The sequence below is a fragment of the Gymnoscopelus braueri genome (genome assembly GCF_963280865.1).
Source record: "Gymnoscopelus braueri genome assembly, chromosome: 1".
In the NCBI taxonomy this organism is placed as follows: domain Eukaryota; kingdom Metazoa; phylum Chordata; class Actinopteri; order Myctophiformes; family Myctophidae; genus Gymnoscopelus; species Gymnoscopelus braueri.
In genome coordinates, this window is record NC_137603.1 from 63,054,447 (window position 1) to 63,075,583 (window position 21,137).

Sequence of the window (21,137 nt, forward strand, 5' to 3'; positions counted from 1 at the left end):
TGAACCATTTTGTTTGTCAGGGGGAGTTCTTTGTGAACAATAATGTCAAATTATTAACATATTGTTTAGAGTCCGACCGATACGGATTTTTGTGACCGATACGATAACCGATTTTAGAGAGGTTTGGATTATATCGGTCACCGATAACCGATATGCAACTGATAAAAACAGAAAAGGCCTATTTTCATTCCAGCTCATAAAATTAGCTGGAATGAAAATGGGCCTTTTCTGTTTACTCAAGTACTGTACTTGAGGTATTATTTTTACTTCAATGGAGTATTTCCAATTTTCAACACTTTTACTTCTACTCCACTACATCTCAGAGGCAAATATTATACTTTTACTCCACTACAATTATTTGAAAACTTTAGTTACTAGTTACTTTGTAGATTAAGATCTAGAATATTATAAACAAAACACACATTAACCACTTCAGCCCTGTATACATTTCTGCCATTTGAAAATAGCTGATTTACAAGCTTGTAGATCTGCTATTTTCCAAAGATTTCTATACATTTGAAAACTTGTTAAACAGGACATTCTGCATAATGAGTAGTACTTTCTACTTTGTACTTTAAGTCGGAGTCCTGCAATCGTTTGACGGGTGAAAACGGGTGTAAAATATACTGACAGCCGGTTCTGAACTAAACGCGGGTAGGTAACATTTTATTGTGAAAATCAGAGAGCACTGTCTCCGCCCAAACAACGTCACTTGTGTAACTTAACACAGCACAACAGCATGGAGCACGCCGGTCAGTAATCTTAACTCTCAAAAACACATTTGAACATCCTGTTAAACCTTCAAATTAAAACCATATGACAATGTAAACAATGACACATGCGTAGTGCGTATGTGTGAGTTGGCTAAAGCTCGCTCCTCCGTCTTTACTTGATTTCTGAACGAACCTGACCACTGAATGTAGCTCTATTGTTGAAGGCTGCTATGCTATCCTTTTCAACACATTTCAACACACCTTAATTGAGTGACTGTCTGTAGGCTATTTCCATTTTACTCTGCATGTAATCACGGATAAACGGGCGGACAACAGGTCCATTATTTGACGGGCGGTTCTGGTTCGTATTTTGAAATAATCACGGCCACGGGTGACGGGTGGGTCTACTCTGCAGATCTGATTATTGACGGGCAGCGCGGGTTCTCAACATTGGACCCGTGCAGGACTCTGCTTTAAGTACATTTTGATACCAAAACCTTTGTTCTTTTACTTTTACTGATTTTTTTTAAATTCCGGACTTTTACTTGTAACAGATTATTTCTATATTACAGTATTGATACTTTTACTTAATACGCTGTAGACAATTAATTAATTAACACAGCTGTGGTGGTGTTGTTTTTGTTTGAGGCGTAACAAACTAAGCCAAAATGACGACGCTAAAATAGAAGTGAGTATAGCCTCACCTCAGCCTATCGTTATTATTATTATAGGACAATCCACAATTATTTATACTGGCATGTTTTGGGCTGAACCAGTCATCAGATTGAACAAATTTACCGTCGCATCTGGGAAAAGTATCCGCTGGTTGAAGCTGCTTTGGTCGACAATGTTTTTGTTTAGTTTGCTGTTGTATAGAGTAGTAGAGTATGGTAGGCCTACTGAAAGTAGCAGATCTACAAGCCCAGCGCGCTCTGCTGGACAAAATATATCATTACACCAGCAACGTGCTTTTTGAGCAAACTTTTTTTTCCCTTTAATTTTTTTTCATATCGGTGAGAAATTTCACCGATACGATATGATCCGATATAACCAAATAAGGCCATATCGGGTATATCGGTGACCGATATATCGGTCGGACACTAATATTGTTGTCATTGTCAATAATTAGAGGCTATGGCTTTGATAAACATAGCCTAATAATGGTATTATCGGCTAAGCCTGGCCTCAGTTGGATAAGCTCAGGCAACGATGATGATAATCTATATACTGTATACATACAGTATAGATGACAATCTATATACAGTATATCATACACTATATGAGAGGTCATGCAGTCTGTTTCTCCTTTGTTCTTTTCAGAAGAAGAACATTGTTCATGCTAATGTGTGATTAACACTGTAATAATAGCGTAGGGAGTGATTCAATGGATTATTCATACGCACACCAGTGTAGTGTGATAACACTACGCTGGTGAAGTCATCACATTTAAATGGATGTGACAAAAGATTGATTTAACAAGAAGGCCAGGAGCTTGGTGGAGACTAGAGGAGAGACGTCCCAATGGACTCCTGTCTAGTGGAGATGTGACGCTCCTTATGAACTGTATTCACTGGATACAATTCACACACATTTATATCCCAGGTACGGTTTTGTAGAAACGTTTTGTGACAGTACAATGTAGTTATTATGTAGTCACACGCTCTTCATGATTGTTGTCTCCGCCAGGCCGAAAGGCATGGCGAGAGAGTATGTTTTGCCCCCTGTCCGTCCGTCCGTGTGTCCGCGTGTCCGTCCGTCCTTCTGTCTGCGACCAGCTAATCTCCGCCACCGTTGGCCCGCTCGCTGTGAAACTGCGCACACACACTCCCTGTATGCCACAGCAGAACATCTGCCCCAATTTTTTCAGATCAGCCTGTCATAGCGCCACCATGAGGCCGACTTTTGCAAAACACATTTTTTGATATTCCTCCTACATATTTTGTCCAAACACGCTAATCGGTACACAGTATCTCTATAGTCATGTGATCAACACGGATCTGTCCGATTTTCCATATTCCATCCTGATTGGCTCAGATTGGCTTCCAAAGTTTGCAGGATAGGTCCGTTTTGAACAAAATGCCTCAAATCATGAACACAGTGTGCGATTTCCGTGAAATATTGCATGCACATTCCCACTAGGCCGAGGAAGAAATGCCACCCTTTTCACAATGGCCTGCTATAGCGCCACCAGCAGGTCTAATTTAGCAAACCACATTGGCTTCCAAAGTTTGCAGGATAGGTCCGTTTAAAAGGGTCTACACCATGAAAATCACTTTTTTCTTGTTTTTTTGTATTTTTTGGGGTCCCCAGTGTCTCTTGTACCCCAAAAAATGTTTTTTTTTAAATTCAGTCATTCCTTCTCATTTCATGGATTTCCAGAATGGGCGTGTCTGAACAGGCGATCTCAGAATGGAAATGTTTATGATGTCACAAACATTAATGATGGCAAACCCAATGTTAAATGAAAAGTGCCCGAATCGCTCCGAAACTTTTTCTACCCCCCCTAAGTGGGGGTCTACGAACAAATACTTCGGGCTCGGATTTTGGCTCCGCCCCCCGGAAGTGGGTGAAACAGGCACCTCAAACACTTGGTGGAATTGTTCAAAAATGTTCAAAGTGGTTTTTTTTCGATTTTGTATTTTTCTTAGATGCTTCTTTTTATGCAGAATTTTTCCATTTTTTTAAAAATTTTTTAAAATATTTGTTTTAATTAACAGACAGAATTGCTCAGTAGCCCCCCCCTGCACAAGAGGACGTTTTGGTATTGCAGCTGAAAGTGCTGTATAAGCCAGAGACGATTGACTTGGGATGAGTATATCTGAGTGATGATTTAGGCTCAAACCTTTTGAAAAAGGTTTGATATTAAATATCAAATATTTTTTTTAAATTCATGGTGTAGCTCCTTTAACAAAATGCCTCAAATCATGAATGCAGTGTCCGATTGCCGTGCAAGGCCTAGGAAGAAATGGCACCCTTTTCACATGTGCCTATTATAGTGCCACCAGGAGGCCATAATAACCTACCTGACCTGGTGGAGACTTGTGCTCCGAGGAGCACTTTTTCAAGTTTTTATTGGTTCAATAAATTAATGTTCATAAAACCCATAGACATTATTATAAACAATTATAGGCAATTTATTTTACAATTTCTCAGAATTAGCTAAATAACTATGGAAAAACAAAAAGATGAAATACGTTTTCTGCTATCCATCCATTGTATCGTTACATCCATCCATCCATCCATCCATCCCTCCCTCCCTCCCTCCATCCATCATGTCTTACAGTTAACGACCACGTTGACATATTTGACGTCGGGCGTGGCCACATCGTTGCTGGCCTTGCACTCGTACCGTCCCGCCTGGTTCCTCATGATACCTGTGATGTCCAGGTACTCCTCTCCATCCAACGGCTCTGCTGCACATAGAGGGAGACATCCAACCAGAGAGGGGGAGGTGAGAACAGAGAGAGAGAGGAAGACACAGAGACATTGAATCAGTACAAAGGAAAGGTGAGAGGAGATATTAAGGACACAGCAAATGGAGGGAAGTAAGAGAACAATATTTGTTTTTGAGTTATTAATGTCCTGTTCTTCTCTGTCCTCTTGCTTTGTCCAATAACTCTCTAACTATACTGATGTAGAAGGATATATCATCCAATAATTGCGAACGCAGCGGATCTGCGCAAGTGGAGATTACTATGAAACCGTGCTCGGGTTGTGTGTGTGTGTCTGTCTGTCTGTGTGCAGTATTGTGTGCACTGCCTGTGTGCAGCCGCACCCCCATGTGACTCACGCTCTCATTGGCTGCTGACAGATCTCAGAGTTACAGTGTGGCACTACAGTGTGGCTGAAATCCGCCTGCCCCTGGGTGACTAATTACACTCCTCTGAGAGAAATATAGCAGCTACAGTAAAAAATAACTTATCTAAAAGCATCTAGACGAGTTCAGCTATTGGGATATATAAGAATTCCATGTCATTTGTGCATATTTCAGGCCGGATGGCAAGTTGAAAACGCCTTAGTTTGAATTGCTCATTCCTTTCTATTCTTCTTATTGCGAACGCAGCGGAAGGAGGCGCGCCTTGCGCAAGTGGAGCTTACTATGAAACCGTGCTCGGATTGTGTCTCTGCGTCTCTGTGTGTGCCTCTGTGTGCACTGCCTTTGTGCAGCTCCTCTGAGATAAGTAAATGTCCAATTTAGACGTACCATACATCAAATGAAAGGTCTTTGAAAACTGAACACACCTGTCAAGGTTGTGTTTAAGCCCGCCCCTTCCCCCGGAAGCCACGCCCCTGAGAAGGCTCCTAAAAACTCCCCATTGAAACCCCATGTTAAATGAAAAGTGCCCGAATCGCTACGAAACTTTTTCTACCCCCCCTAAGTGGGGGTCTACTAACAAATACATTGGGCTCGGATTTTGGCTCCGCCCCCCGGAAGTGGGTGAAACAGGCACTTCAAACACTTTGTTGAATTGTTCAAAAACATTCAAAGTTTTTTTTTGGTGAATTTGTATTTTTCTAAGATGCTCCTTTTAATTAACGCAGATTTTTTATATATATTTATTTTTATTTTTTATTGGTTACTTTTTTTAAATATTTATTTTTCATTCTTTTTTTTATATTTTTGCGTTCGCTTCCCGCGTTCGCGCGTCTTACTTGTTGTTATTTTCGAGCTACGTTCGCTTCCCGCGTTCGAGGGTCTTACTTGTTCTACAAAGCTCTGTGGCTCTGTGTGCGTCTGTCTGTGCACGCGTCCACAACATCTCTTATGCCCTCAGTGGCTGGAGCAATTGATCTGCATTTGCACACAGCCACTGACCATTACCATGTGCACGGAACACCGAAGCCCATTTTTCGCTTTCCCCAAATGTCAGCTGTTTATTCACGTTTTTTTGTGTTCGCTGGCTCCCGGGTTGCCAAATCATGTGCGTGAAACAAGCGTCTGTGTTGCCACATACGTGAAACAAGCGGACCATCCGTGAAACAAGCGGACCATCCGTGAAACGAGCGGACCATGACTCACTTTGGGTGCTCATATCCCCCGACGGGTATGGTCTAGTTCTAATCAGTGTTGGTTTATATTACTTAGGAGAGTAATATGTTACTTATTACTTATTACTCCTTTGAAAAGTAATAATATTATATTACTTATTACTTGGAATCAAGGGTAATATATTACATATTACTTTATATTACTTTCCCCGCGCCCCCTCGCAAAAGAAAAGACGTGTACAGTTTTCAGCCTTTTAGAACTGAATCCAATTTAATGGAACAATAGAAAACAGTCAACAGTCTTTATCCTTTTAAGTATTTTGCTGCTGCAAATTCCATATTTGGAATTGGAACAATAATTATCCTTACAGGAACAACATCAATCTGAACTGCACACACTGGCTGACTGCCTGAACATTTCTTAACCTTTTCAACATATCTTACACCAGTCAATATTAATTAGCCAAAGTGCAAGGGGGGAGGAGAGAGGAGAGGAGATATAGAGCAGTGGTTCTCAAACTTTTTCATGTCAAGGACCCCCAAATTGACACTTATTAGCCCCCGGACCCCCATTTCAAAAGATATGCCAGGGACCCCCATAAGAGAAGATTTGTTACGGCTCTAGCAGTGATTCTCAACCATTTTAATTTCAAGGACCTCCAGTTTGACATGCATTAGGGCTACAGACCCCCATTTAATGGCATCTATCACTTGGACCGCAATTTAGATTGTAAAATCTATGTCAATTTAACTCTGAGAGTGTACAAATGGAACCAAATGGACCCGTTGTTAGGGTCCATTTGGTTCCATTTGTACACTCTCAGAGTTAGAGACCCATAAGGGTCCATTTGGTGCCTAATCTATCATTTAGCTGGGGACCCCCTGGAACTCCCTCAAGGACCCCTGGGGGTCCCCGGATCCCACTTTGAGAACCAATGATATAGAGGAGAGGAGAGGAACACCGTTTCCTCTCCTCATCAGCAGTTCGTTTCCCCGACCACCAGACAAGTGACGCAGGGGGACTTCTGAAAGGGCCATGCCGAAAAGAGGTTACTTTATTCGGATACAATGCGTGTCACTGTCCGCCCCTACCGGTTCTCTGAAATTTTATTTTTAAATGGGCTCTGTCATGATTAATTGACCACATATATGAAGTTAAACAACTACATTCTATCCGAACAATATCTTTTAAGTAAATTCCGTGCCTCAAAATAGAAGTTTGAGAGCTTTTTGAAGTTATAAAACGTCGGAGAAATACACGACGCAGCAGTCGCATACGGGTCATGCACTACGTCATAACTGTGCGCAGGCTGCGTGCTAAAAAAGAACTGATCTGCAAGCTAAAAAGCATCTCTGTTGACGTAGGTTGATAGCTTGTAGATCTGCTCTATTTTTGCATGATGCGAGAACTTGCCTCTACGAGAGACGGAGAGAGAGTACATATTAAATGAATGAATGAACAAAAAAAAAGACGCTCGTCATCAGTAACGAGTAGCGAGGCCTTTTTTGACCGAGTAATATGGTATTATATTACTGTTCTGGCAGAATAATACCTTACTTTACTCGTTACTGGGAAAAGTAATAATATTACAGTAATATATTATTTTTAATTCGTTACTGCACAACACTGGTTCTAATAACCCTCTAACTACCCTACTGTAGATGGATATATTCCAATAACTCTTTAATAATCCTCTAACTATCCTAACTCAGCATGTGACATCACACCTTGTCAGAGTTGCTTGTCGTGCGTCAAACCTGGATTCAGTGAGTGATAGTCTGAAGGCCAGATTTAGTTGTAGAACATCATAATGCACATATGCAGATCGAGCTCAAGAAACTAGCTGGATGTTCACAGGTAAACTTCAAAAAGACATGAACCAAACTAAACATGATTTTGGGGGAGTGGCACATTAACTGCTCTAGCTTCCAATGAGCTCTGTCTCTCTCTCTGCACTCATTATCCTCATTCAGCAAGCTATTCTGTCCTGCTCAGCTGTTTCTTCTTTGAATGTGTGTGTGCACGCGTGTGGGTGCACATGCATGTGTGTGCGTGTGCGTGTGCGTGTGCGTGTGCGTGTGTGTGTGTGTGTGTGTGTGTGTGTGAGAGAGAGAGAGAGAGAGAGAGAGAGAGAGAGAGAGAGAGAGAGAGAGAGAGAGAGAGAGAGAGAGAGAGAGAGAGAGAGAGAGAGAGAGAGCGAGAGAGAGAGAGAGAGAGCAGCAGGCCCATATACTGTACCTTTGTACCGACATTCAGCATTCAGCCCCCGGAGCAGTTTGACTTCAGCAAACCCCAGGACTGGGAGAGATGGATTAGGAGGTTCGAACGGTTTCGGCAAGCCAGCAATCTTCACTCATCTACGCAAAATCAAGTAAACACGCCCATACACACTGTATGGGCGACGAAGCGGATGACGTCTTGAAAGGACTGAACCTGTCTTACGCACGTCAGCAGCAGTATGACACGGTAAAGAATGCATTCCATGCGTTTTTCATTGTTTCAAAGAACGTGATATACGAGAGAGCACGCTTTAACATGAGAAAACAAGAGGAAAGTGAAATTGTGGATTATTTTGTGACTTCTTTGTACACATTGTCAGAACATTATGATTATGGTGCTCTGCACAACGAATTGATTGCGAACGCGGAAGGAAGTGGAGCTTACTATGTAACCGTGCTCGGTTTGTGTGTGTGTCTGTGTGTCATTGTGTCTGTGTGTCTGTGTTCATGCTCTCATTGGCTCGCGCCCCCATGTGACTCACATGCGTGCACTGCCTGTAAGCAGCCAGAGTGCAGGAATTTAGACAATGCTCTGATTACAATGCACAACACAAACACACACACACACACACACACACACACACACACACACACACACACACACACACACACACACACACACACACACACACACACAATGTCAATATTCTCTCCCCATCACGGTGAAATAACACGGATTACAAGTCCGTAAATACACAATATTTTCGAGCTGCGTTCGCTTCCAGCGTTCGCTCTTACTTGTTAGAGACATACTAGTGGTAGGACTAGCTGACTTAAAACTGTCTGAACGTATGCAGCTTGACAAAGACCTCACGTTAGACAAAGCAATCAGCATGGCAAGGCAGAGTGAAGAGATAAAGCGGCAGCAAATAAGTCTTCGTGGTGATACATGTGCTAAAGAAGCACACTCTGTGGATAGAGTTGCGTTCAAGGGCAAGCAGCAGTATCAGAAAAAGCCAAATGCCCAGAAAGAGTGGGGCAGTCATTTAAATGCAGATAAATATGACAAATTTAAACAGTGCCGCAAATGTGGAAAAAGCCCATCACACCCTCCAAGCCAGTGCCCTGCAAATGAGGTCACATGTCGTGACTGTGGAAAGAAAGGACACTACCAACGTGTGTGCCTGTCATCAAAAACAGTCAACGAGGTTGAGGAAGACTCTGAGGATGATAGCCTATTTCTAGGGTCAGTGACAGCAGGAAAATACCCATGGACTGTTAATTTGTTAATTTGTAATAAGCCAGTGTAAAGTTGGGCTTAGTAGCTCGCCTGGACAGCATTAACATGCAAAACCTGAGAGACAGCTATCCAAAGCTGTGCAGCGGTCTAGGCATGATAGAGCAGCCTTACACCATTAAGCTACAGCCGGATGCAGTGCCATATTCGCTTAAGACTCCACGACGGATACCTCTTCCTTTAATGCCCAAAGTCAAAAAAGAGCTAGAGCGCATGGAGAAGTTAGGGGTCATCAGCAGAGTGGAAGAGCCCACAGATTGGTGCTCAGGCATGGTGGTGGTGCCTAAAAAGAATGCTGATCCACGTATATGTGTTGACCTTACCAAGCTAAATGAGTCAGTGCGCAGAGAAAAGTACATTCTCCCATCGGTTGAGCAGACCCTGGGCTCACTAGCTGGCGCCGAAATCTTTAGCAAGCTCGACGCCAACATGGGGTTCTGGCAAATTCCGTTGGCTGAGGAGACAGCAAAGCTGACTACCTTTATTACGCCTTTCGGGAGGTTCTACTTCAACCGTCTACCGTTCGGAATAGCCTCTGCACCTGAACATTTCCAGAACAAGATGGTCACACAGGTCACCGAAGGCCTAGAAGGAGTTGTGTGTCATATGGATGACCTGCTGATATGGGGGTCCACACAAGAAGAACATGACTCTCGGCTTCATGCTGTTTTGCAAAAGATGGTGAGCGCTGGTATGACACTCAATGTTGAGAAATGTGACATCTCCAAACGGGAAGTGAAGTTCCTTGGCCACATTATCTCGGACAAGGGTGTGAGGTCAGACCAAGCCAAAACGTCAGCGGTCAGAGACATGGCTGAGCCAACAAATGTCAGTGAGCTAGGCATGGTGAACCAGCTAGGAAAGTTTGTGCCGCAGCTAGCAGAGAAGGACAAAGCTCTCAGGGACCTGCTTTCTAAGAAAAATTGCTGGTTCTGGGGGGCTGACCAGGTCAGAGCTTTTAATAGATTGAAACAGGAGCTCTCATCCACACCTGTGCTGGCGCTGTACGACCCGAACAAGGAGACCAAAGTGTCGGCGGATGCGTCTTCCTTTGGGTTGGGAGCAGTGCTTCTGCAGAAATGGAGTGATGTATGGAGGCCTGTAGCCTATGCGTCGCGTTCTCTCACGACTGTCGAACAGAGGTACGCACAGGTTGAAAAGGAGGCCCTTGCACTCACATGGGCATGTGAACGTTTCAGAGACTTTCTCATAGGACAGCACTTTGAATTAGAGACCGATCACAAGCCACTGCTGAGTCTCCTGGGGGCCCAAGCCTTGGACACCCTACCCCCACGCATACAGCGCTTCAGGATGAGGCTCATGGGGTACTCATACACAATGTCTCACGTTGCAGGAAAGAACCTGTGGACAGCCGACACTCTGTCGCGTGCGCCGTTGCACGCCGAAGCGACGCGTGCGGACAATGAGCTCATGGAGAGCACAAATATCTATGTAGACAGCATCATGGACAATCTTCCAGTAAGCGCCACCTACATGGACACTCTGGGAGAGAATCTCAGGGCCGACAGTGTGTGCTCTGCTGTCATGAATATGTGTCAAGATGGCTGGAAAGAGAACAGTTCCTGTAATGGTCTGCTGAAGCTGTATTGGGCAGAACGTGCCTTTCTCACTGTCCACGATGGTCTCCTGTTAAAAGGGACGAGACTAGTCATTCCGTCAGCCATGAGAAACGACATCCTAGCTAGGCTACATGAGGGGCACCAGGGAGTGGTGAAGTGCCGGGAGCGCGCTAGACAAAGCGTGTGGTGGCCTGGCCTAAGCCAGCAACTTAATGAGCTTGTCCGGAACTGTAGACCGTGCATTAAGGAGCGCACAAACCACACCGAACCACTCATCCCCACTGAACTTCCAGAGAGACCCTGGCAGAGGCTAGGGGCAGACTTGTTCACTTTAAAAGGGAAAATGTACCTGCTGGTGGTCGATTACTATTCCCGATATGTTGAAGTAGCAAACCTTTCCCTCACAAAGTCTGCTGATATCACTGACCATCTCAAGTCTATGTTTGCCCGTCACGGGGTCGCTGAGATTTTGGTGACGGACAACGGCCCGCAGTTTGCTGCAGGTAGCTTCGCGACCTTCGCTGCGGACTATGGATTCAAACATGTCACCAGCAGTCCCAGGTTCCCACAAAGCAACGGCGAGGCTGAGCGCGCAGTTCAGACTGTTAAAAACCTCCTCACAAAAGCGGAGGATCCCTACCGTGCCTTGCTGGCATAGCGGTCAACTCCACTCCAGAACGGCTTCAGCCCGGCGGAACTGCTGATGGGTCGCAGACTCAGGACTACTGTCCCTACCCTCCCAGCACTGCTGAACCCGTCTCACCCTCACAGCGCGGGCTTCAGCTCGAAGGAAAAGGAGATGAGACTGGAGGAACAGAAACGCTTCGACAAGCGCCACCGGGCGCATGTTCTCAGCAATCTTACGCCTGGACAAGAGGTGTGGGTGACTGACGCAAAGGTCACAGGGACTGTGGTTGGCGCACACACGACACCACGATCCTACATGGTCGATGTGCCTCATGGAACTGTACGGCGAAACCACCACCACCTGATTCCAATGGGTGGGCCCGAAAACAGCAGCACTACACTGGAGAATTCTCCAGCGCACGCAGCTGTGCCCACTCCTGTGTCAGCCCCAAAGGTCCCAACACCCAGGGCCAGCCCACAGTCCAGTATACCCAGAACAAGGTCTGGGAGAGCAATAGTGAAACCCCAAAGACTGGACTTGTGAAAAAAAGAAAAGAAAGAAGGATTATAGTCAACAAACTGTATTTTGTGATTGTATTTGATGCACCTGTTTATGTTCTTTGGTTATTTGCTTACTTATTGAAGCCACGGTGTGAATGTTCATATGGTGTTCATATTATGCTTATGTACAGTAGGCATTGTTAAAGTATTTTGTGCTAACAGGAAGTATTATGTGATTTAGGAGAAACTATTGAAAAGAGTTATTGTTTACTTAAAAGGGGAGATGTGGTGTAATCTATTAGATACACTGTTAATGGTTTAGCCTAGACACCCCTTGAGTTGGTATCGCCCGGGACACTGGAAGTGGCGTGTACGGATGTAACGTGCTATTGAATGAATGACATTCCTATGAGAGCCGGTGTGGCAAACATTCCCTGGAGATTCCTACCTGTTAATAAAGCTACAGTACTATACCTCGTCGTAGCAGAACTCATCCCTCAACTATATAATTACCTAACACAACAGGGGGGATGCTCTGAATCACAAACCAGCAACTTCAGCTGGCAACTGGATGATGTCATTTGCATAATATGGCTCATGCATTATTCATTGGCATCACTTCACCACGATGCAAAACATTTATTTAGTAAATGCTATTTTTTGTTAACTCTTTGACTGCCAGGAATAAAACATAATTTGCTACGCCACTGCCAGCGATTTTCGAGTGTTTTCAGTAACCTTTGAAAAATAATAGAATATTTCTCGTAGTCTCGTAGAATCGGGAGGGAAAAAGCGAGCCGCGGCGATCATCCGTTCCATAGTTGTGGGCAGTTGAAGGCTGTTTTCGCCAAAAAGCAACAGAAACAGAGAAAAAGCTTCTTCCACATCGAATAACAAGGAAGTGAACAGGCTGTTTTTTGTTTTTTTTTGCTATCACGTGACCCGCTGCTTCTCTGCTTCTCTGGGAGCCAAACGGTGACCCCATAGGCGACCCATGACCTTGGGAAAGTAACCCTTTTCCCTTACCTGAGGGGTTGAGTAGTCTCCAGGTGATGGCAGGATCTGGTCTACCACTGGCCAGACAGCTGAGTGTCACGTTACTGCCCTCGTTCACATTGATGTCTTCTGACACTTTGTAGATGTTGGCTGGAACTGGAGAGATGAGGAGACAAAAAGATGTGTCATATCGGGGGCAGGATGAACCTGGGTATAAGTGGGTAATATACAGCATGAAGTTTGAGGTAAATATTATACTTTTACTCCACTACAATTATTTGAAAACTTTAGTTACTAGTTACTTTGCAGATTGTGATTATTATTACAAAACATACATTAACCACTTCAGCCCTATATACATTTTGGCCATTTGAAAATAGCCGATCTACAAGCTCACAATGCGTTGCGATGCGACGCATTGTGAGCTTGTGGATCTGCTATTTTCAAATGATTTTTATACATTTGAAAACTTGAAATGGAACATTCCTCCTAATGAGTACTTTTACTTTTGGTACTTTAAGTACATTATGATGCCAATACTTTTGTACTTTTACCCAGGTACATTTTGAATTCCGGACTTTTACTTCTAACAGAGTATTTCTATATTGCAGTATTGATACTTTAACTTAAGTAAGAAATATGAGTACTTTTCCCACCACTGTCTGTTAGACAGCTGGGGTTGATGCAGTGTGGCACTAATCCTTTTCATTCTAGCTGTGTGTGAATATTTGTGAATTGGACTTTCTTTTCAATATCATCAATCATTTGCATAGAATAGGGCTGAGCTGGAGCCAAATGTATAGATGATATTACCATTTAAAATAAGTGCAAATAGCACTGGAGCACTGAGATGCTATTTGCTTGGCAACTCTGTTAGGGCTGCATTTAGGGCATTTAGGGTTAAACTAACCATGACAATCTACAGTAGACGCAAAAAAAAAAAAGAAGAAAAAATCTATGCAATTGTTTTTGCCTTTTTTAGGCTGAGACCCAAATGAGCACTTAATGGCCCTCATTTATCAACGCGGTGCAGCCCAAATAATGGGCGTAGGGCGAGATCACCGCACCTTTCGGCATTTATCAATATATCCTGACGTGGGCTTCATCCTACCATACGCTGAGATCTTACGTCTGGTCGAGACCAGTTGTTGACGTTGGCTGCGCCCGTTTATTCCATTCTAGACCTGCGGAGCAGCATTGTCTGATGTCTGACAGGCATCTGGACACATAATCCACTCCTAAATGTATATATACACACTAATAAATAATCCCTGTGAAAATATAACATTTTATAAAGTAATTTAAACAAACTGCTTTAACAGTCATTCAGTTGCATTGGCTATTTTAAAATAGCAGATCTGCAAGCTCAAAAACGGGTCGCATATACAAGCGCCTTTGCGTCGGGACTCGGGAGTCCCGCGGTCGGGACTGCCGACGATCTTTTCATGGACAGTGAGGTGTACAAACTTACAGTAGCTTGTCCTATGTTATGGAGTTATGTCATAGAGAGTTTTGAAGGCTACAACCTGGCTGGGTTAAGGATATAAACCCGACGCTCCAATCTCTTATTAACGTGGCGGACCGAAACCACTGTCGCCCGTCCGAGTCTCACGGGGAATATCTACATGACTGCTTGTGCACTGCTCGGTATGGGTTACATAAATTAATATACAAACGTATTCCATTCATGGCGATGTGATTGGTATCATAATATGTCATTCATGTAGACTACAAGCCTACGTGACAAAGATTGTACCGCTACGGTACGTATTACAATACATGAAAAACACAGCTGGGCGGGCGTGTGTGTGTGTGTGTGTGTGTGTGTGTGTGTGTGTGAGAGAGAGAGAGAGAGAGAGAGAGAGAGAGAGGGGGCGTGTGCGTGTGCGTGTGTGGCGAGGCAGGCGGGGGAAACTCTTTCTCATTGGCTTTTGATGTCTTAGGTCGTATTCTGGTCCTTCTTCATGTCGTAAAATCGGGGCGTTTTGAGAATATTTAAGGGCGTGTTATTTAAATGACGCTAGGTTTCAGCCGTGACATTTATCAAGCCTGGGACCAAATGTAGGCTCGGATCAGCTGTGTAGGATTCGTTGATAAATGTGACTTGGACGTTGGTGTACGGCCGAATATATGGAAAAATATAAGCCGGTTTATACGCTGCGTTGATAAATGAGGGCCACTGTGTTTGCATTGGGACCTGGGCTGAAACACATTGCTTTCACAAAGCTGTGAAATCCATATTGGACTCCAACTCTGACTCAGAGTTACAATACCATTCTTTAATCTCTGAATCTAGAGAGAAAGGATGAAAGGAAACTAAACTAAAAGGACTAATCGTGTGTGTGTGTGTAGTTGTTAGAGGGCTTCAACAACTTAGAAGGCCCAAAAAGGCTGGCAAAGTATTGTGCTGTCTCTGCTATGAATGAATGAATGAATGTCTTTATTGCAGACTCAAGGTCCATAGATACATACAAATATATACAACAACAACAATGAACATGAATTTAAAAAAAACTGTCCTTTACACAATAAATTGGGCCAATTTCTCCTAAGACTAGAGGAGTATCTGGTGCAACTCTTCACAGGGTCATTTATGTTGACAATGATGCTATTCTCAGACTCATCCAAACGGCACATCAATCTGTGCATTAGATTCCTAAGAATAGCTTGGAGAGTATTGACTCTTGCAGCCACAAACATTTCACTTGCACTGCACCATCTAGGCCTTTTGAGTATAATTCTCATTGCATCATTATATGCACAGACACAGAGAGAGAGAGAGAGAGAGAGAGAGAGAGAGAGAGAGAGAGAGACAGAGACAGTAGAACTCTTTTCCTGTTCAGCTGGATTAAGACATGTTGACACGTTCTGTTTTAAAGCTATATTCATCCATTCAGTTGTAATCAATCAGTGAGCATGAGGGGGTCTATATAATATCACTATATCTATATAAACTGTAGGTGGGCGTGAAGTATAAGACATTGTATATGCAGAAGGAGAGCAATAAATAAATAAATAATGATCAGTGAGAATGGAATATGATGAATATGGGAAAATAGAAACCTAATTGTTGAGAGCGAGCGCCTCGATCGCAAAGTGGCCCCTAAACCTTCCACTTCCTCCTCATCTCACAACAAGAAGACAAGGGAGAAGAAGAAGCCCCGTGCTGCTGGGCCATCTTCCTTCTACAGGGGAAAAAGCCAGTCCAGTGGGGTGCGATGCCGCACCCCCACCCATACGCACCGAGTCCTGATCTAGGATACTACAGAGACCCACAGGGTCGACACCATCCCGCTCAAAGGAGACAAGGGCCCAGTTATTAGCCCTTCAGAGAAATGCTAGCACAATATGACTCAGCTATAAATGTGTTTTCTGCTAGAAACGTTTCTCATGCACTGTCTAGGTAAAAGCTAATAAGATACTAGACGCTCAAGGTCACGCACCGGCTGCAGCTATGATGCGTCACTGTGGGAACATGTGTACGTGCTCTGAGGGATGGGAGTTGACTTTGGTGGGTGGGAGGTGCAACTACATGTCTTGTAATATGACGCGACGGACTGCTCTTTCTATAACCCTGCCGCCCTGGGTTGGGCGAGACTCTTCCTAGACTTTTGCATTTAGAGACATCTGTTTTCATATACAGCTAACAGCCACCTCGGTGGCCTTTTCTCTCACCAATACTTTACTCCCTATATTTGTAACTCTCTTCTTAATAAATCCTTTTTATTGAACTTCATTTTTGTGTGACGACTGCCTCATTAGCCGAGAAAGATATCCGGGTTTTTGTCCTTTTCCTGTATTTCTGTGGTAAGATTGGTAACACTAATTACTACGTTAAGATAGGAGCCAACCTGTGTTTGAGAGTTCCTCTCTAACTGATGCAGGTTGGGACAGGCCCTGTCCACGGCCTTAGGTTTCATTCTCACGATATTTCCCCAGTGGAGATATCTATCTGTTGTTTATTACTGAGTAAGGTGGTTGGTGCCATTTCTCAACGAGTGGCTCTCATTTATTTCCTATACAAGCAGGATACAGAGCGCTGCTCACGAGAGATCACTTGGCACTAGCCGCTTGGTGATACTGTAACACAGAGCCAAGAGTGAAATTAGGTCCGTTACAGTTGATGTTGAAGCACACGCAGATACAGCAGCAGTTGTGTCCCGTAGTTGCTGGTGAAAGACGCCTAGGCAATAGTATTGGTTTCCGATCACTGAGTGTTTTTAAATCTAATTTTAGATTTGTGCCTGAGTTCTGAGCAATGCAGTCTAGTTTGAACTCTAGGTTGAACTCAAGAGACAGAGTTTATCCATTCTAGATAAAGCGATAAGTTGGAGTAAGGTTAAAAATCCGGTAACCGGAGAGGAGCTAGCAAACCTTTTTGGGTCTAGTTGGCCCAGGGTTCCCTCGACACTAATATATACAAATAAAACAAATAGAAAAACCTGTGCAACCTATTTTTTTTATCTCCCATAAATTAGGACTTTATATCATAATTCTGCAGACATTGGGGGAAAGCTGACCTTTTGTGTAGCCTAACTGGCACTCAGTTAAATTCACTGTAATTAATTAGCCCATTTGGTTATTTTACTTTTGGGAAGCCAATTATTTGGCGCCCCATCAAGAGGACGTAGAGCCTTCGTCCAACTCCTCTCGCCCAGAACTCCCTGCTGACAGGTGCCGCCTCCCAGCCCATAGCATTACATGCTTCCCTCCCCCGAACACGGGCCAATTGTGTTCGTATAGACGCCAGATGCACTACGGTGGATTCGAACCCACAACCTCCGCGTAGGTGGTCAGGCACTTTAGTCTCCCTGCTCTTCTATTGACACATGTAGATCCACACACACGCACGCACGCACGCACGCACGCACGCACGCACGCACGCACGCACACACACACACACACACACACACACACACACACACACACACACACACACACACACACACACACAGAATAAGCCATCTCTCTAATACCAAGTGACAAGAGCCACAATCTTGCCAAACAGCATTTAAATGAAGCTACAGTATATCCAGAGAATGACCGGAGCCAAAATGAAGATGTGCTTCCAGATATGAGCGATGGAGGAGGAGGTAGTCATGTAAGTGGTTAATGTATGTTTTTTTGTACTAACTAACTAAAGTTTTCAAATAATTGTAGTGGAGTAAAAGTACAATATTTGCCTCTGAGATGCAGTGGAGTAGAAGTGAAAGTACATGTGTAGCACTCTGGACATGATATCCAAAGCGCTCTGTTGCTAAAAAGTAAATACAAGAAGAAGAAATAAAACGCTTTCTGTGGTCAACCCCTTAAGCTTTGTTCAGACCGGAAGAGCTGAGTTGAACTCAACTTAAAGGGGAATGTGTCCCGACGGTTTTCTTACCTTTTCTATGATGTTATGATATCCTAGGACCAGTGGTACAGTAGAAAAAAATCATAATTCCATAACGAATCAACCGCAGCTAAAAACCCTCGCGTATAGAGCATCGCAGTTCCCGCCCACTTCCTGGTTTTTCCTGGTGCCGGAAGGAAAAACTCAATGCATTTTTCCCATTGACATTTCCAAAAATATTTATATCAATTAATTTAAGCCTAGAATCAAGCCATCCAGGGTCCTGGTGAATCATGACCACAAAACGTTTTTTTCTGTGATTTTTTTTATTTTATATTTAATTATATGATATACTATATTTAATAAATACCCTTTGTTTTGCCGTTTTCAAAAAAAAATAATCACAGAATCAAACGTTGGAACCCGGAAGGGGCGGGAACTGCGATGCTCTATAGGCCGTGTGCTAGATCGCGTATTTTATTCTTTTTTTTTTTTTTAGATCTAAAGTTCTTAACACATTCACTGCCAGAGTAAATACATTAATAAACTAACCCACTGCCAGTGTTTTCGTGTTTTTTAACCTTTTCAACTGGTCACAGAACATTTAGATCCATAATGATCTATCGTCGGACCATGTGTAAAAACCAACAGTATCTGTGGCCGACCACCAGAGAAAAAAAAATCACCCGCGAGGTAAATGAAGCATAGCGTTAGTTCATGCAGGACACGGAAGTCGTGCACGCCAAAGCTGTAACCAGCGGTCAGTCAGCTGATGTGAACATCAGCATTCTATTTCCCATTCACAGCTCAGTGGTCATTACGTCACACACTCATTATCCAATCACAGCTCACGCATGAGCAAAGCCTCCACCTTTTGATTAGAGTCTGGCTTAGGCTCAAATACTTGTGTATCATGTATATCTGCTAATTCTAACTAATATGTCAATGTACTGCTATTGTTGACATTGTATCCCTATGGGGATTTGCTTAAGCATTCTCTGAATATATGCTTAGCAGGCTGCAAAATTCAGTGAATATTCTCCCAAGAGCGGAGCTTTAACGCCAAGCTTAACTGTATTCCATTTGTGGCAATAAATGGTTCTTTATCTACTAAGACGAGAGTGTTTCTGATTGAACTTTCCTTGTAGCAGGCACTCTGAATCTTTCCTCCTGCACGTCTTTCCCACCTCCCCAACTGGCCACAGAACATTATTATCAATTGTCAGATCGTTGATGAACACTGTTCGTCGCGCAGAGAAAGGCAAATTTAACCCGATCTGTCCCTTCCTTTGTTAGACCATGTTGAAAATAGGATGTCTCGCAAAATACAGGGTGACAAAAGTCAACTCAAGATAGAGCCGTTTCCAGGAAACCAATAAACAGGAAGTGGACGGAGGCGGAACTCTTCGGATGACTTTATTTTCGGATCCGGGTGAGTGGAAAGTGAAACTGATCATTCGGGTGACAGAGAACAGCGCGATCTTTTATAAGACAATTAAAAAACGAAAACTCGTCCAAACTCGTCGTTGGCAGGGTGAGCCTTTGCAGAATTCGACGTGTTAACTAACGCGTCCATGGCAGTCAAATAGTTAATGTCACATCGATGGTCACTGTGGGCTGTACCGTATGTGTGAGGATGGAGAAAATAGAACATTATATGATTGTTGAAGCCTTGTCTTCAGCTCTGATGAAGAGTTCAGACAGTTCAGGTTCTTGGTGTCGACCGTCAATGTTCAGTTTTTTTTTTTTTTTTTTAATGTTCTCATCTGCTGTTTGTATCCCATATCCCGGAGAGACTGTGACAATATGATCATTATGGAAACAGCAATTGGTTGTTGACTGCCCTGGGTGTTGACTGTCCGATATGTCTTGCAAAACCAACAGTTTTGGGGATTTTGTTTAAAGGGGAATTTCGCCCGACGGTTTTCTTACCTTTTCTATGATGTTATGATATTATAGGACGAGTGGTACATAAGCAAAATTCATAATTCCATAACGAGTCAACCACAGCTAAAAACCAGAGTGTACAGGCTGTGTGCTAGATTACCTATTTTAATACCTTTTTTTTGTGAGATCTGAAGTTTATATCGAAGGAAACCCTCCGTAGTGTTTATGTCGGATGCGCATCTCCGGAAGTCTTGCAAGACGAGATTTCACACGTGGCCTATTTGGGCCAAAAACAACGTGGAGCGTTTACTGGCCTTAAGAGGTGAAGTGGCATTAAGCAGGGTAAAGAAGATCATTATGCTACAGGCTCATTTGAAAGCATTAGCAGAGGAGATCGCTGTGTGTGTTGGGGGGGGGGGGGGGGGGTTTCTGCGTGCAAGTACACAATCGGGTACGACTTCACGTTTTTGGATGTCTATGTGCAGTGGTGGAAAAAGTGCTACATTATTTTACTCAAGTATAGGTATCAATACTGCAATGTAGAAATAGTCTGTTACAAGTAAAAGTCCGGAATTCAAAATGTACAAAAGTAGTTTTCAAACGTATAACATGCTTAAAAATCTTTTGAAAATAGCCGATCTACAAGCTCACAATGCGTCACATCGCGACGCATTGTGAGCTTGTAGACCGGCTATTTTCAAATGGCCAAAATGTATAGGGCTGAAGTGGTTTTGTAATAATTATCAAAATCTACAAAGTAACTAGTGACGGAAGTTTTCAGATAATTGCAGTGGAGTAAAAGTACAATATTTGCCTCTGAGATGTAGTGGAGTAGAAGTAAAAGTACTGAAAATTGGAAATACTCCAGTTAAGTAAAAAATACCTCAAGATTATACTTAAGTACAGTACTTGAGTACATGTAATTAGTTACTTTACATCACTGTCTATGTGACGTTATGGGAGCACACTTGTAGGCTTTCGGTGGTGCGTTGTGT

General features: G+C 43.3%; 2 protein-coding genes across 2 annotated transcripts in view; one reads left to right on the forward strand and one right to left on the reverse strand.

Annotated features, from left to right (window-relative positions):
- The window catches only part of LOC308089501 (uncharacterized protein), a gene marked incomplete at both ends in the record, with an annotated part of 277,868 nt that overhangs the window by 141,151 nt on the left and 115,580 nt on the right, over positions 1 to 21,137 (forward strand). The gene's annotated exons all lie outside the window — the stretch shown is intronic.
- The window catches only part of LOC308093110 (limbic system-associated membrane protein-like), a gene marked incomplete at both ends in the record, with an annotated part of 111,365 nt that overhangs the window by 7,400 nt on the left and 82,828 nt on the right, over positions 1 to 21,137 (reverse strand). The window contains 2 exons of the mRNA XM_080439330.1: positions 3,995 to 4,126; positions 12,954 to 13,079. Of these exons, the coding sequence (XP_080295456.1) occupies positions 3,995 to 4,126; positions 12,954 to 13,079 (258 nt within the window). The remainder of the gene's footprint in view (positions 1 to 3,994; positions 4,127 to 12,953; positions 13,080 to 21,137) is intronic.